The following is an 18,219-nucleotide window of genomic DNA, read 5'->3' as shown; positions in this document are numbered from 1 at the left end:
CCAAGCCCTAACCATAATCCAAAACTCATATATATGCGCCTGCAAATTTACTATCTATTGTTAATATACAATTTCATTTTCTCTCACCAAAAATTAGAAACAGTTGGCCAATGTGTTATTTTCTTCTTTTTGGATGATATTGGTCAATTGGAAATTGGAAAAAGTCCTGTTTCTGAAAAACGCCTGGGAGATCACCATGTCCTTGTTTGAGCAATTAAGAACATGGATGGAGAGTTTGCATTGACTAGTCAACTTAAGTCCTCGGTGATCACGTTACCCTAATTTGCTGTTCCCCCATTTTGTCTACCCATTATTTTATTCTCTTATATAAATAATATCTATAAAGATCTTGGATGAAACTTTTCATTGTTGTTAATGCTGGTTAATCATTTGCTTATTTTAATAAGAAGTGACCTCACTCGCAGCTCACACATTTTTGGGTATTATTGGAAAGAGTAGTCGTTAAGATTTTGTTAAATAGGTTGCGAGCCCTTGCATCTAAAGGGCTACACCCTCAAAATTAATTAAAATATCCCAAGAACATAATAGTAATTTTTTGCACTATAGCATTGTTGGAAATCTTTAGATAACATGGTATTGCGTGTAGAGACTGACACACTGAGAAGGTCGAAAACAAAAGAACAAGGCTTTCTCTCTCTTTCACTTTCTCTCACTTGAAACATGCACACGGTACTCTGAAAATTCTAACCCCAATTTGGGAACACAGTGGGACGATATTATAGCATATCTCTAGAAAGATGGTTGATTCTTTCTCTCACTCTCTCCAAAACACTATTTAAATACAACCATAGCCCTCTTCTTTCTCCCATGCATTACTTGTCTTAATTTCTTTCTCGATCCCCAACATCACTAGCTATTGCTTGCTACAGTCCTTGTACACACTCTACAATCCCATTGATCTCTTCTTCTTTTGACCACTCACTGCTTAATTACTTTTCCCATCACTATAACCAATTTCAAATTCCCATCTTCAACATACACATATTGTTGCTAGGATTCACAATTAGACCTAAAGCAATTGATTTATAAATTACATTTATATATATATAAGATGTCTAGCAGGAGATCACGGTCAAGGCAAACAAGTAGTTCAAGGAATATCACCGATGATCAGATCAATGATCTTGTGTCCAAGTTGCAACAGCTTCTTCCAGAGATTCGTGATAGAAGCTCTGACAAGGTTCCTTTCTACATTTAATTTATTTATTTTTTCTGAGTTCTACAAGGGAATTTCTGCTTCTTTCTTTGTTAATGTGCACATTTACATTTACCTAATAACTGGTAGTTTTCCTTTAATTGAGCTCAAAAATTAGTATACAATGATGCACGGTTAGGGGTTTAAAGTAGATATGTCATCATTTTAAAGAATCATCAGTACATCAGTGATTGTATATTAATTATGTACTGGCTTTTGTTTTCGTTATGTTGGAAGAGACCATGATTTTGTCATTTTGATAAACGCAAGTGGTAATTTTTAGTGCTTTAATGGGTACCCAACATAGTTTTCCCTAGATATATTCTTAATTGAACTACTAGTAGGCCTAGTGGTGAAGTTGGTGGAGTATCTACGAATCTTAAGTTTAAACTTTACTGTTATTATAATTTTCATAAATAAAAAAATAAGTTTAAATATTTTTAAATTTATGTAGAATGTGTGAATTTTGATTTCGATCTCTAGCTATAAACTTTTTTTCCTTTTTTTTTTTTTTTATCTTTTTAAAAATTTTAAACATTAATTTTAGTACAGTAGAATATTTTTTTTTTATTTTCACCATTCTAAAATTTAAAATTATTATTTTTTATCTCTAACAATAATTTTAAGGTATATAAGCAATTTTTTTTTCAAAGACTTATAAAATAATTTAGAAATATCACACATTAACATGATACTGCTAATAATTATGAGTAACACTTGAAATGATTACTTAAATTTTTAATAAGCAAATAAGTAATTAAAAATGATTATATAATAACATAGATTAAAAATGATAATTTTAAATTTTTAAGGATAAAAAATAAAAAAAATTAGAAGGATCAAAATCAAAACTAAAAAAGAAATATATTCTTAATTATTAGGGAAGAAAATGTGGAGATAATCACAAAAATAAATGTTTTTCTTGGATCTTCAGAAATACTTTTTCGCCAAACTAAATTTACATTTTGTTTATATTTAAAACACTTCTATGACTCTTCTTACTTGTAAGTTAATCTGTACAGCATTTCTAAGATCTTTTCTGTCTGAAATTGATGGAAAAAAGGAATAATAATGATATATAAACAGTTCTATATTATTATTATTATTTTTTTATCAGAAACAGCTCTATATATCAAACATCTACAATTTTTCTCTCTCTCTCTCTTCATATCGTATTACTTATATCTATATTTTATACTCTTCTTTCTCTTTCTCTAAGTATTACTTAACATTTAGGAGTAATTTATGAATATTTTTCCACGAGTTTAATGAGTATATGATAGTGTAAAACACTGAATCAATTAGACATCATCCTGATATATAACCTTTTAGTTATTTATTGTCTAGGTCGACAAATCTAATTTACATAGTAACGACGTAAAACTATGTACATTGTTAGTACATGTTTTATGCTGCTATATATTACAAAATGTTTATGTTGTGAATTTTGATATACACCGTTGAACACTTTTAATAAAATGAATTTTGAATGCGTTCAGGTTTCAGCTTCCAAGGTGTTGCAAGAGACATGCAACTATATCAGAAGCTTACACAGGGAAGTGGACGACCTAAGTGAACGTTTATCTGAGCTTTTGGCTACAACTGACACGGCACAAGCTGCAATAATTAGAAATTTACTTATGCAATAAATAGATCGGTCGATTAGTTTATCGTATTATTCATAGTTAATTAGAACTTTCAGAACTTGTGAGCCGATCCAGTAGTCGTGTATTTCTTATTCTCTTCTCGTACTTCACTTTTTTGTACTGGCTTTTGTCCACTAATATGCATGATTACTGCTTTTGCAAAGCCCAATTTCTTTAGATATTAAATAAAAACTTCAAAGTTCGTGCTTTGCTAAATACTATGCATTTTCTCTTTCTAAGCACACGTAGATATTAGATGGACAATTTATTTTTAATTGGTCTGAAGTTTGAACCTACTGTTTTTAATATTTCATCATAGAAAAAGGTTCCCTATAATCTGGACCGTAATAGCCTCAAATGAATAACTAGCTGTAATGCTAGTTAAATACTGAAGTAATTAGTTCAATGTTATCTCTTAGACACTCAAATATTAGATTAATGATTATCCTAAAAGGTTCATTTCTTTTCAAATCAGACATCATGCAAATAATAGACTTTAATTCAACTTCATTTGCTGGGAGAACGTCATCTCTTTATAAATTATAAAATTTTGATTATAAAGAGAGTATTTATGGGAACCCTTTTTTTATTTTTTTATTTTTATTTTTTTTAATTGAGAGTAGTGTTTTTTATTTTATTTTTTTAACAAGAACATTTTTAGAATTTTTTTTGTCTTTAATCTATAATTTTTTAAAAATAAAATTTTAATAATTTTTAAAAAAAAATCAATAGTAAAAGTAATCGTATATCATAAAATAAATTATTTATCATAAATCTAGAATATAATTTATGTAATAAATTTTTTAGTAATAATATAATCTATATATTCAAAATATATGTATTTATTATATATTTAAGTTATATAAAATAAAATAAAAATATTGACTAATTCAAAATATTTTTAATCCCTCAAATTTAAAATATATTTTTTTTATCTCTCAAATTTAAAATTTATTATTTTAGTTTCTATAATTTTAAAATGGTTTATTTTAATTTTTTAAACATAATAAACAATAGCATATTTAAACAATTAAATATAACATTAACCAAATTCATTGTAATATTTTTATAAAAAAAATACTAATAAATAAATTTTATTTGACAATTCATTAAGAGTATAAGATACAATTAGTACCCAACCCATATATACAAGAGATTGCAAACCCACCCATACACCCTATCAAGGTAAATCCCCTCCTCTATTGTATCACCTCACCCTGCATAATGGAAGTTGTAGTAAAAACTGAATTCAGACTTTGTATACACAATATTCCTTATCCTCTGTAACTAGAAAAATAATCCAACTAGTGCTTACACTTCGAAAAAAAACGTCCTCCGTAAAATTTGATGCAACAGCGTACCTCTTACTAATACTTTCAGCAGTAATCTTGATTATTTATATATGAGCACCGGTTAAACGCATTCCAAGACTAGCATACGTTGATCAAAGCAATAATTATAAAAAGATTATCTATCCTAATTCCTAAACCAGGTCTAAGTTGTGAAGTAGATATCTTTCTTTAATTTTGACTGTCAAAACCAAAACTTTTGAACACACAATTGTTCATATGTTCCCAAATATTCCATATGACCGCACACTATAGCACCTGCCACCTTTGCCGCTCGGTCTTAGAGGAGAATTTATGTGACGCTTGGATGATATCTTGCACTGTATTTTGTTGTAAAACAATGGTTATAGATGTCCACTTATAACATTCTTCCACAGTTTGTCTATCTCCCTACGTGAGAAAAAAAAATGTGAAAGGTTGTTTTTTCTGTGACAAAAGTTGCATATACATTCAGCGTCACTCAACTGTATGTTCTTCTTTTCAGGTTGTTAGTAATGCGTTGTCCATTATGATAAAGCTTCTGGAACAAAATTGTTGCTTTTGGGGGATCTTTAACTTACCAATTTGTGCAAGTGTTGTATTTCCTTTTATGCAGTTTAACATTTTGCAATAATTCTTATAAAGTTTTCCATTGGACAGTTTCTCATGCGATCCACCTTCTCCATTTCAGATCCACGGCAATTCATCTTTGACTCAATTTCTCATATTTACAAATTAAAAGTTGTTGTTGTTCATTATTTCAGGAAAAGCCATTGGGTGAGACATTGCCAAACATTGGTCTCCCAACCAATTGTCCATCCAAAATGTTGTTTGGTTCACTTCTCCCATTTTTCACTTTATAACTTAAACCATTGTGTTTGTTCATGTCCCCCACGCACCTTTCTCAAGTTTCTCCGCCAAATTGAAGCTATGCTACTAACATCTCCCCGTAAAAATTCTCTCAACCAATGTATTTGGAATCTAGTATTCTCCCCTAATTAATGGTGTCCTTTAAATGAAATAGGCACCATTTTCACTTTTTGAAGAGTGAGTCATTAAAAGACTCAACATCTTTCACTTCCAATCACCTATGGCTTTTTGGATGGACAATAAATTTTATCTCACTTTATTCATAAGATCTTCTTTTTCCCCCACCCCCATAAGAGAAGTTTCTTGGGGATATTTACTATCTTCCTCACCACAATCTTATAAATTTAAAAAAAAGAAAGGAAGCATATAAGGGTAGAGAAGTTAACATTGAATTAATCAAATAAACTTTTCTATTATTTCATAGATTAACTAATAATATTTGAGCAAAAGGACTAAAATAAGATATTTTTTAAAATTATATATACTAAAAAATTAATTTTAAATTTGAGGGATCAATAAATAATTTATCTCATATTTGTGGGACGAAACACATATTTAAGTCAAATATATCTTATGTATTACAAGGCTAACATAATGGTTGTCTCTAGAAATAGTTTAATCAAGGCTTAATGTGACATCACCCTCAACAAAAGTACTAACGATCGAGAAAGAAATAAATATTAATAGCTTGATTGTTAAAATAGACCAGATCGATTGGTTCGTGTAACACCATATTTTCTTAATTATGTATATTTATTATATATGTAACTAAGAAGTGATGTTTTGTGTTATTTTAAGTTTTTTTGTTGTGTTTTAAGTCATTTTGTTGTGTTTGGACCATGTTGGGAGTGAGGGTTAGTGTTCAGATGACCATAAGCTTAAATTATAGAGAGATATAGTTTAAGTATGCGAGAGATGGCTTGAGAAAAGTTGGAGTATATAAGGCGGATTTGCAAAAAGAACATCATAAGTTCATAACTTTAGAATCTTAGAAAGAAATGTTCTAGAAACAACAAAGTCTGATCCTTGATTTGATTTTGTTGAAAGATCATTTTTCTTCTCTTGATCGATAGTCTGAGTTGTAGAAGTCATAATTCGAGCTATGAAGCTTGGAATTGTAGAGAGAAGTCGCAGCTTGAAAATCTATAGTTATCCCCTTTCCTCTTGAGTTTCTCAAATTTTGAAGTGATTAAGGTAATGGAAGCTTGATTGTTGTTTATAAGTGTTGTTGAAGTTGTGTTGTGTTGAATTGATGGATGAATGTTGAGAATCTGAGTTTTATGTTGTTGGAGATTTTGGGTGTTCTTGGGGTTGAAAAAAAGTTGATGAATTTGAGTTATAATATTGTTGCATGTAAGGTTTCTAGTAATTTTTTAGTTTATTGTGATGTGGAGAAGTGTTTTTCTTAGTTGCATGTGTTGATAGTGGAATGTGGTGGATGGATTTGAAGAGAGATGGCAAGTTCCATAGTGGATCTTTGCTCTCTTACCCATGAGAAATGCATCTCGCTTGTCGCGCCTTCATAGTCGATGAACACCAACCTAAGATTTGTGTTCTTGCTCGGTGACATGGTGGTTGTTCAACGAGAATATGGTTCCGTGGGTGGCTTTGTTGGGTAAGTTCACCCAACAAGATGTGACTCACCTTGTGACAACCCACAAAAAAGCTTAGCCCGTATTATGAGCTATAGTCACTTAATGACAAGCTTTAAAGGAGTTTGGTCACCTAACAAGCTAGAGCTTGCCCATTAAGATGAGCCACAAAGTTTATTTCATTTAGCAAGAATAGCTTGCTCAGGGACAAGCTCTAAAGGAGTTTGGTCGCTTAATGAGTCTACTTCTCACTTAACAAAACTCCTGTTTTTGAACATGATGTATTATTTTACCTATATGAGTTGTATACTTGTAGGGTTTATAACCAAGGGGTAAAATTGAAGATTCCTCGGGTTCCTACTAAGGACTGTGAGTAAACATTTCAACAATGTAGCAGAAGCACTAATCAAAGGCAATCAAATGGTTATTGAGCCTATCATTAAATCTTAGACCCAATAAGGTTAATATAAATAATGACGTATTAAGGAGAGAATAAAAACTTTTTGATCGAATATTTTACAACATTTATTATGTTGACTTGTTTGAGGTTGAAGATTGACTTGAGCATTAGAGTGACTTTTGTTGGAATGAGAGCTTTGGAAGAATGGTAGCTACAAGAAAGAACGTGAGTGCTATATATACAACCCAAATAGGAGTTAGGGTTGGTGGCTATAGAGGATCAAATTGATCTCTCTAATGTTGTAAGAATATTGAGAGAAGAAGTGATTGTAATCAGGAAAGCTTGGGAACATGATGCCCTAGAGAATCATGGATATTGTATGATCAAACAATTGGAGAAGTCTTCTTGTAAAGAATTAAGATGGCTCCACTAATCTAGACGAACTTATAAATGTATACTTAACACAATTAGTAACCCTGCTTACTCAAGAAGATGCAACTTTGTGTTGTATCTTTTCGACATCTTTGAAAGCTAGGGCACTTAGCTAGTTTATTAAGTTACCCCATAGGTCAATAAATTCTTTTGAAGAGTTGGCAACATTGTTCAATGTTCAATTCACCACTAGCCGGCCTTATCAATTAACATGTCTAACATTGGCAAATCTATGATAGGAAAAAAAGGAATCTCTTCAATCCTTCATGGATAGGTTAACAAGTTACTATGGAAATCAAAAATTTGATTGCAACAATTACAATGGATAGACTAAATACAACTTTGAAATTGAGACCTTTTGTAAATAGTTTGTGTAAAAAACCTTTATTGGATGTGAATGATCTAAGAAGAAGAGTTGAGAAGTATATGTAGATGGAAGAGTTGGATGAATCCAGAAATCAAGCTAAAGTCGAGGTTGTTTCTGGTAAAAAGGAAAATGAAAGGGAGCAATCCCTAGAAAGGAAAAGGAAGGGATAGTTCTAGGAGTTACCCACCTAGAGGTCCTCAGTACACCACTTACACACCCTTTAACACTAGTAGGGCGTGAATTCTAGATCAAACACTAACTTCAAAAATACTAACTATTTTGAAGCGGGCTCATTCATCACCTAGGGCATATGGATCAAGCTAGGAGCAAGATCGAAGAGGAGAGAATTATGTATAGGGATGGCAATGGGGCTCCATGGGGGTGGGTAATAGTAAACCCACCCCGCCCTGCTGGATGAAAATTGGCCTCATACCCACCCCATATCCGCACGGGTATCCATTAAGCGGGTATCCATGAATTTATTAAATACCCACGGATATCCATGGATATCCGTGGATATTTATAAGTTTTTTAAAAAATTAAAAAAATTATATTATAAATAATTTTAAGTTTATATTTAATGTCATTGAAATATTAAAAATAGAAATTTAGTGTTAATTTTGTGTTTAATGTTGATTTTGTTGAAATAATAATAAAAATGCAAGATAATCAATAACTTAAAATACATTAATCTCATAAATAAGTCAAAGTCTCATCGCAAAACTATAATAATTCAATCTCATAATTCCAAACAGGAGTAAATAACTTAAAATACATAAATCTTATTGGTCCAATCAAAGCTAGAAAATTAATCAAATTACATCCAACATAATTCTATAACATGCTTAACACATGTTAATTTCATTAACCTCACTTTTGTAAGAAAATAAGATGAGAGAGTATAATTTTAGGTTTATGTGATACAAAGATAATTAGGATATCTAAAAAATATTATTAAACGGGTAGCCGTGGGTATGGATATCATCATACCCGCCCCCGCCCGTTTATAAACGGGTAAAAAATTATTCGTCCCCATTATCCGGTGGTACCCAATTAGCCTATCCATTTATTATCCATAGTGGATTTTATCCGCAGATACCCACGGGTACGGGTATTTTTGCCATCCCTAATTATGTACCTTGAGGACGTCAAAGAGAAATAGATGAAAAGAAAACAAAGTAAGAACATAGTCATTCAAGAAAAAAAAAAGGAAGAACTCATAATTGCTCAAGAGACCAATTGAAATGGGTGATTTGAGAGTTGTAAAAGAGGCATTTGAGAGTTATAAGATCAATAAATATGGTGGAAGAAAAGAGAAAATCAAGGATGCCGACCATCTATTTCATTGATGCAAATTTTCAGGGAGTAGATCCTATTTAGGATGACTTAATGGTTATTAGTGTGGGGATTAATAATTGTATCATCAGGGTAGTTCGGCTAACATACTTTATTGGAAAACCTTTAAACAAATGAATATACATGAGGAGGAAATGAGGCATTATGATGAACCTTTAGTAGATTTCTCGAGAGAACATGTAATGACAAGGAGGAAATTATATTTTTTCTTTCTGTAAAAAGTCTCTACACTTAATTGGTTGTATCACATTTTGATAGTAAGAGGAAATGATATAGTTAGCTTATCCAACTTTAATTTTGTGTTATTACTTTGAGCTCGGAGAGGCTTGACTGTAAGAATACTTGTTGCTTTGACTAAAAAGGTTTGACTATAAAAGAATACTTGTTGATTTGAGCCTAGAAAGGCTTGTTTGTAAAAAAATACTCAGTTGTTAAAGCCTGGAAAGACTTTATGTTAAAAGAATACTTGGATAGTTGCTTGAAGAGACAATTCAAGGAATACTTAGGTTTGAGCCAAAAGTGACATAATAAAAGAATACTTGTATCTTTGCATAAGATAGTGGAACTTGATCTAGTTGGATCAAAAATTGGATGTAATCTCAGTAGTCGAGACGAACCAGTATAAGAATACTCTGTGTTTAATTTCTTATCCCTTTGTCTACACTTCTTCACAAAGCTATTATTTCATTATTTCTAAAAAGTGTGAGTTTTTTTTTATGCTATTCAACCTCCCCTTCTAGTGTCTCTCTTTATCTCCACAAAATGTTTATAGGTTGCAGCTTTAACCAAAGAATGGATGAACAATATCTTGTTCTATATCACCAAAGAAATATTACTTGAAGACCCTTTGGAGGCTAAGAAGATAAAGATAAAGTCAACAAGATATGTGGGATGTGTGGTGATAGCAAACAAATTGAAACGAAAAGGGTTCTCGACATCATTGCTTAAATGTTTGAATTTAGAGCAAGTAGATTACGTGTTGAGAGAAGTGCATGAAAAAGTGTGTGGGATGCATTTAAGGGCTAGAAAAATGATTATAAAGGTATATATTAAGAGCTGGTTATTACTGGCCAACACTTACATTTGATTATGAAGCATTCATAAAAAGATGTGTGCAATGTCAACAACACAAAAACCCCAGTGAAAGAGTTACACGATATTTTATCACCTTGGCCTTTTGCAACATGGGGTATTGATATCCTCAACCCATTCCTTATGGATAAAGGACATGTGAAATTTCTTCTTGTAGTTGTGGACTTTTTTACAAAGTGGACTGAGGTCAAACCATTTGCAACTACTTCAGGAAATAATGTGCAAAAGTTTGTCTAGAAGATCATTGTTACGCACTTTGGTATTCCCTACACCATAATTACCAATAATAGGTTGTAGTTTACATATAAAAAGTTGAATGAATTTCTAACAAGCCTAGGCTCAAGCATAAAGTGGCTTTAATTGAACACCCACAATCCAGTGGGCAAGTAGAATCGACGACAAATAAAGTTATCCTAGTAAGATTGAAGAAACGTTTGGGCTCGGCCAAAGGAGCTTGGGCTAAACAGTTATTAGAAGTATTGTGGGCCTATAGGTGTACTCCTCAAATCACCACAAAGGAGACACTTTTTTCAGCTTACTTATGTAAATGATGCAATGATTTCGATAGATATGGGAGAACACTCATTGTGACAAATTTATTTCCAAGAAGGACATAATGATAAAGAATTAAAAGTTAAACTTGACTTAATAAAATAAAACAGAGAAAAAGCACTCATTATAGTCGAAGCATGTAAAAGAAAAATGACTAGAAGATTTAATTCATATGTAAAATCAAGATAATTCCATGAAGGAATTCTGGTGTGGAGATCAACGGGAGAAGCAAGAAAGAATGTGAAAGAGGGGAAGTTGGCAACTACTTGGGATGACCTATACATAGTTCGATAAAATTTAAAGAATGGAAATTACAAGTTAGAAGAATTAAATGGGAAGTTAATCCTAAGGACCTAGAATTTTACACATCTAAAGATGTACTATAGATGAAACCCTTATATAAATGGTGTATTTTTTTCCTTAGTCAATTCTTTATCTCTATAAGAATGTGAAAGAATTTTTATTGAAAAAGTTTTTAATAAGGAACTCGTGGCATAAATAATAAGACGAGGTTTCTAAATTTGTTTCTCTTTACAATAAAATAAGGCTTCCCTCTTAAGAAAACACTCAATTAAGACACAATGCCTATAAAATAATGTTTTTACGTTAAATTAACATTTCCTTCTTGACACACTCAATTAAGGATGTGCCTATAAGAAATATCTTTACTTTTAAAATAAAGCTTCCCTCTTGAGGATTTTTTATCTCTATAAGAATGTGAAAGAATTTTTATCGAAAATTTTTTTAATAAGGCACTCGTGGCATAAATAATAAGACGAGGTTTCTAAATTTGTTTCTCTTTACAATAAAATAAGGCTTCCCTCTTGAGGAAACACTCAATTAAGACAATGCCTATAAAATAATGTTTTTACATTAAATTAACATTTCCTTCTTGACACACTCAATTAAGGATGTGCCTATAAGAAATATCTTTACTTTTAAAATAAAGCTTCCCTCTTGAGGACATACTTGGTTAAGGATGTGTCTGTAAGCAATATCTTTGCTTCTAAACCCTCCTGAGGACGTACTTGGTTAAGGATGAGCTTGTAAGTAATATTTTTTGCTTCTAAAATAAGGTTTCCCTCCTGAAGAGACACTTGGTTAAGGATGTGCCTATAAAACAGTGATTTATTTTACAATCAACAAATACGGTTAAGTTTTGGAATAAAGTGAAATACTCTAAGATTAAAATACCTATCATCAATTTTTTTCCTTTTCATTAATAACATCATCGGCAACCTCTTCGATTGGGGTGATCTTTGTTGAGAAGTGGAAGGAACAAAATCTTCAATTAGGGTGTCATCAAGAATGTCATTTATAAGGTTCATATATTATTCCGTATGAAAATCTTTTTTGAAATCAAATTGAAATCTTGGGGGAACTTCAAGAAAACGCATGGGTTAACCAACAACATGTTGAAAACCTTTGTCATGTTCCTTGTAAATTTTTTCTTCGGCCTTGGCTTCGTAGGCTTCATATGTAACAACAACATTATCCTTCTCAAAGGTTAAGGCTCAAAACGCTCTTCAAATTATTCAATCATTTTAACTTTAATGTCCTTTAATGCCTTAAGCTGATGCCTCAATTTTTCAACTAAATCTAACAATTAGCCTCAATCTTTTCATTCTCAATCAAAATCTCTTGATTGGTGACAATAGTAGATGAGAGGGTAGTCTTAGGTTCTTTCATCTTTGACCGAAGCTTGTGAATTTCAGCTATTAGTTCCATAAAAAAGTATTTGAGCAATCTCAAGTGATTGACCCATTAGCTCACAAAGAATTGATCACTTGCTCATAGAATTTTGTTGAGCAAGATAGTCTCAACCCTTAGAGAAGAAGATTTCTTGGCCAAAGATCTCTCAAGTGTTAATATTTGAAGAGAGAAAGGTGTTTGAAACCATTGAGGAAGGAATAGGGTGAGCTCCTATGAAGGATGACATTTTCTTTTGTTTAAGCCTATTATCCCTCTCAACCTCGGTCTCCAACTATTTGATGATTCTTCATTTGGTAATCTTCTTCTCTCTATTGAAGTTAAGAGACAAAACGGTCCAACAGAATGAGAAAACAAAAAATACTTATCATCTTTATTAATAACATTACAAGAAAATTGTCATATAGTGACACACACCTTATAGTGACACTATACATGTCACTAAAAATTACTTTTACCCACACAATAACTACAATATATGTTGGTGTATTATTAAAAAGTGTAGATATAGGCTATAGTGACACACAAAATATGTTGTTAAATCTCATTTAAAATCAACACTAAAATTATGATAATTATATGTCAAATAGACATATACCTACATATATTATACCTATAGTGACACTTTTTATGTATCACTATATGTAACAATTCTTGTATAATAATAATAATAATAATAATAATAATAATAATAATAATAATAATAATAGTAGAATATTTATAGATAAAATAATAATTTAATAATAAAAATAAATATATATTAATGTGCTTTTAAAGAAATATAGATTTATAATATATGCACTATAAAACAAATATTACATATAATGATATATAAAAAGTATCACTATAGGTATAAAACATATAAGAATATATCTATTTGACATATAGTTATGCACAATATTAATTTTGAATGAGATCTAACAACATATATTATATGTCAGTATAATTTATATCTACATTTTTTTAACAATATACCAACATATATTATATATAGTGTAGATAAAAATAGTTTTTAGCAATAAATATTGTGTCATGATATAAAGTGTCATTATTAACAATTTTTTATAGTGATAATATAACTATTAAGTATCTAATTTGTATATTTTAGTAACTAAAATTTATATTTAAATTATATATTTTTAATTATATTATATGTCCCGAAAGGACTATATATCATATATTATACATTGTATTCTTCTTCTTGTGGGGATATCCTTCTTCTAATATATATAGTTCATCTGAACTGATGTATGAATATTCGCTTTGATATATACGATTTGACAAAGTGAAATACATTTCTAATCATATATATAAAGGTGATATTTTCTCTCCTAATTATTTTTTGTTTTTTTATTTTTAATAAAATCATTTTGTCCTTCATAGCTTTTTTTATAAAAAAATACTAATTTATTTATATAAATTTTTAAACATATTTTTGCCGACAAAAACCTACATTTAAAAAAAATCTTTTTTTTAAGTACGAATTTTTCTAATCTAAGTATATTTTATTTTTATCACGAATTATTTTTCTTGATTAACAATAGTTGTAGGTTTAGTCTTTTAATCTCCTTAACTAAGCAAGTTATATAATTGGTATATAATTGTTTTTTCTCTCTCTTTTCATCTCTTTGTTATAATTAATATAGCATATTGTTTCTAGAGTTTTTATTATTTTGTGAAAAATAAACAAAAATATGAAGTGACTTGATCCCAATGATATAATTATTATATTTATAAATTTATGAAAATAAATTAAATTAAGTATTAGGATTTAGATATACCTAAAGTAAATAATTGAACTATTTGGGGGTACAGTTCTAAATCTAACCATGAAGAAAATTATTTTTTAATTAAAGTCTATCTTTGAATATTATTAATAATTTTTAAAAATTTTAACTTTAAGATTTGCTTTGACATGTATAAATCATTTTGTATTCTTCTGCTTTAACCAGCAGTGTCAAAATTGAGTCTTTGAAATACAACTTTATTTTAAAATTAATCGGAGAGTTTTGCCTCGTTTACTATTAATTATGTTTTCGGTCTCTAAATTTATTTATTTATAAATTTTCACTTTTAATTTTTTAACAAATTTTATTTAATTAGTTTTAATCTTGAGATTTTTTCTCATGAACAAAAAAATCTTGATATTAGGCCAAAAATATTAATAAGAAGAAAAAATTCAAAGAATAAAAACGAAAATTAACATAAATTCAAAACTAAAATTAATATAAAAAAAATTGCAGAAGCTAAAATTAAATATAACATAAAACCAACAACTAAAAAAAGTGTATGTAATCTCTTATTAAATTATTTTAGCTATTAATTTTAGTAATGACAAATAGTATATCTTTCAATTAATGCCCACTCTCTTTATTCCAAGCCAATGAAAGAGTCGAAAGAAAAGTACTCCAAGAGATTATTCCCCAAACTTAATCACATGATAACTATGGAAAATGATAGATATGAGTCATATATTTATAGAATCATTCTCCTATACTCATGGGCATGTTACATATGAAATGGATCATAAAATTAGCTAGCAGTGAATCTGTATACCATGTAGTGCTTGTATATCTCTCCAGGACGCACAATCTGTGATGGGAAATTTGGATGATTCACAGAATCAGGGAACCCTTGTGTCTCCAATGCAATGCCACCATACTTATTGTAAGTGGCACCACCCTTACCCTTAGTACTTGTCAACATGCCACTAGTGTAGAACTGCAAACCAGGTTGGTTTGACCATAACTCTAGCTTCCTCCCAGAGACATTATCCTTCACTATGACCACTTTCCTGAAGTGCTGATTGCTACCTTTATCAAGCACGTAGTTCATGTCATAGAGGCCAGGTAGGTCATGGATTTTGCTTCCTACTTCCCTTGGCTCAAGGAAGTCATAAGGGGTGCCCTTCACGGATTGGAACTTTCCAGTGGGGATGAGTTTTTGGTCCACTGGTGTGATGTTTGAGGCAAAAATCTGAACCTGGTGTGAGAGAATGTCACCACTGTTGTGCCCACCTAGATTCCAGTATGTGTGCTGAGCTAGGTTCACTGGTGTGGCTTTGTCCAATGGCTTCGCAATCATTTTCACTACATACTTGTCTGTGCCAATCAGCATGTAGCTCACAGCAACTTCAAGTCTTCCGGGGAACCCTAAGAATCAAGAGACAAATAAATAAAATGTTAATTTAAAATTTGTGATCAACAATCTTTGTTAACCGGTGTCTTGCAAGAATTAATATGTAAAAATGGTTTTATTAAAAACTACGATAGAGTATTGCATATACATTTTTCAATAAAAAAAAAATATTTTTATATTTTAATCGGTGCCCTAAGAACATTGATTAGTATTTTCTTTATTATTACACAAAACTTATATACAATATCATAAGTCCTATTAATATTATTCTTTAATTAAAAGTAGAGTTTTTCTTCCGTAATATTTCACGTAGTCTGTATTATATAATCCAAATAATTAATTCATCAGATTAAAAAAAGTTAAATTTTTTTTTGTTACGATCAATATATATGTCTTAAGTTTCTACTTCTTTTCAAAATTACTCCTAAAGAAGATACTTAATATATGTGTCTAAAGTTTTTATATTTCAAGAACAAAAATAAGAGATTGATTATATTTTAAGAGATATATATTAAATGAATTTCACTTATTTGTTGAAGTCATAAATGCATTCAATAAGAGTATTTTTGTGGTAAAAATTAATACTAGAGATATATAAATTGAGTCTTATGAAAAGGAACAAACCACTTAGAAAATTAATTTTCTTATTTATATATAAGTAAATAAAAACTAATTTCACACATATTAAGAAAACTAGTTAAATACATTTAAATTTTATGACTTCATATATATAAAATACATTCTATATTTACTAAAATATTATTAATTATATTAATTATAGATAGTGTTCTCATTTATTATCTTATGGGTATTTTTGAATTTAGAATATTAAATAAAGTTAATTTAATCAAAATTTATTTATATTTAAATATAAAAAAAATTAAGTAGTATTTTACCATATAATTGGTTAAAGTATGTATTAAGATTAAATGGAATTCTTTATTATGCATTTTACTACTAATTGGAAAACAGAACCATCATGGTATTCTTATTATAATTAGAAACAGAAGTTAGATTGTACCTTGTTCATTATCATGACTGTCGTAGGTAAATGTTATGTAGCTATCTTCCTTGTGACTTTTCACGTTCCAAACAACATCACCGAACCCTGTGAAACCACCTGAAATTTCATACGCACAAATTGTAAGGTTATAATTAATTCCATCCATCGATAATGTAATCAGAAAATGAAATAATAATTAATAATTTACCGTGGAGTGTGTTCCCGTGATCATTAGCAGGCAATTTATATTTATGACCGTCCAATGTGAACTTAGCGTCACCAATTCTGTTGGCTACACGTCCAACAAGAGCTCCAAAGTACCATGTGTCATTCTGCAAAATGTTTCATCGTCACAAATTATTGGTTTTTCACTCAAAAGTAGATCTTAATGAGGCGAATAACTTAAAACGTGTTTATTGTAATATATCTTTTCAATAAATCATTTGGACACAAGTGAACGTTTGACTTAATTACTATGATGAAGAACAATAAGACAATTTTGGGTTAAATCCGTAAATTCGATCAATGCTTTGGTTAATTTCTTCATCAAAATATTATTTGATCAATGCTCTAAAGCATGCCACCATGCAGAAAAAACAAACAAAACATACCGAATCAAAAGGATAAAACCAAAGTGAGAGACACAATAAAATCAAATAATCTTTTTTTAGGGGGGGGATTATCTGATTGAATCACAAAAGAGTTGAAGTTTCATACCTTGTATTGCTCAATATCATCGTAGCCAAGCGTAATGTCACCTAATTTCCCTGGAAAGAAAAAAAAAAGTTTATGTGATTGCTGTTATGAGAGCATAAATTAAAACAACTTATAAATACGTAATTAAGATATATAAAACAAACCATGTTTATCAGGTACGATGACGGAGACAATTGTAGCACCATAATTTGTCAAATTCAGCCTCATATTTCCTCTCTTGAGTTCATAAAACCCAATCTTTTTATCATTTCCATTTGCTTGAGCAAGGAGCAGAAGCCCCAAGAGAAAAGAAGAAACAAGGTACACCTTGAACATCATGGAAAAATAATAATAATAATGTGTTTTTTCCTATCTAGTTCTTATGGAACCGAATATGAGAATATATAGAGAGAAAAAATAAGATAAAAACAGAATTATGGGAATATACTAGAGAGAAAAAATAATAAGATCGAAACAGAATTCTGAATATACACAGTAAACAATCGGATACAAACAGAATTCTGGTCGAAGAAATCTTTCACATAAGGCTGGAGTATATATAATAGTATATTTTGGGTTACTTTAATGTGTGACTCGTGTTAAAGTTAGGATAATATTGACTTGTATAAAATTAAATTGGTTTCAAATAGTAAATGGTTTAACGACCTCAAATTTACTATCTATTTTACAAATTTTAGAATTTACAGTTCGTGTGGCAACCCGTGTACGTAGTTGTAAAATTTTCCATTTGATAATGCTATCTACCATTTCTAATTTTGTAAAATGTATAAGATAGGCAAAAATAAGTTAATTATTGAAGA

At 30.0% G+C, this 18,219-nt stretch overlaps 2 protein-coding genes across 2 annotated transcripts; one reads left to right on the top strand and one right to left on the bottom strand.

Moving 5' to 3' along the window:
- Positions 1 to 642: 642 nt before the first annotated feature.
- LOC109814549 (transcription factor PRE3) lies at positions 643 to 3,078 on the top strand. Its single transcript, XM_020379005.2, has 2 exons — positions 643 to 1,201; positions 2,716 to 3,078. Exons 1-2 carry the CDS (start codon positions 1,073 to 1,075, stop codon positions 2,863 to 2,865), a joined length of 279 nt encoding a protein of 92 aa, XP_020234594.1. The 5' UTR covers positions 643 to 1,072; the 3' UTR covers positions 2,866 to 3,078.
- Positions 3,079 to 14,838: 11,760 nt separating this feature from the next.
- On the bottom strand, positions 14,839 to 17,939 carry LOC109814546 (uncharacterized). Its single transcript, XM_020379003.3, has 5 exons — positions 17,563 to 17,939; positions 17,420 to 17,469; positions 16,911 to 17,034; positions 16,721 to 16,819; positions 14,839 to 15,713 (listed from the first exon to the last, which is right to left on the bottom strand). The coding sequence occupies exons 1-5, from the start codon at positions 17,735 to 17,737 to the stop codon at positions 15,094 to 15,096; spliced, it is 1,068 nt and encodes a 355-aa protein (XP_020234592.1). The 5' UTR covers positions 17,738 to 17,939; the 3' UTR covers positions 14,839 to 15,093.
- Between the last annotated feature and the right edge of the window lie 280 nt (positions 17,940 to 18,219).

The sequence above is a fragment of the Cajanus cajan genome, chromosome 6 (genome assembly GCF_000230855.2).
Source record: "Cajanus cajan strain Asha chromosome 6, NIPB_CcT2T_4, whole genome shotgun sequence".
In the NCBI taxonomy this organism is placed as follows: domain Eukaryota; kingdom Viridiplantae; phylum Streptophyta; class Magnoliopsida; order Fabales; family Fabaceae; genus Cajanus; species Cajanus cajan.
Note: the sequence above shows the minus strand (reverse complement) of the source record. Positions and strands in the feature narration are given on the sequence as shown.

Coding starts and splice junctions, on each gene's coding strand:
- LOC109814549 (XM_020379005.2), top strand. CDS start 1,073: ATGTCTAGCAGGAGATCACGGTCAAGGCAAACAAGTAGTTCAAGGAAT. Junction 1,202..2,715: donor GTGATAGAAGCTCTGACAAG/GTTCCTTTCTAC, acceptor GAATGCGTTCAG/GTTTCAGCTTCCAAGGTGTT.
- LOC109814546 (XM_020379003.3), bottom strand. CDS start 17,737: ATGATGTTCAAGGTGTACCTTGTTTCTTCTTTTCTCTTGGGGCTTCTG. Junction 17,035..17,419: donor ATGATATTGAGCAATACAAG/GTATGAAACTTC, acceptor AACATTTTGCAG/AATGACACATGGTACTTTGG. Junction 16,820..16,910: donor TCACGGGAACACACTCCACG/GTAAATTATTAA, acceptor ATGAAATTTCAG/GTGGTTTCACAGGGTTCGGT.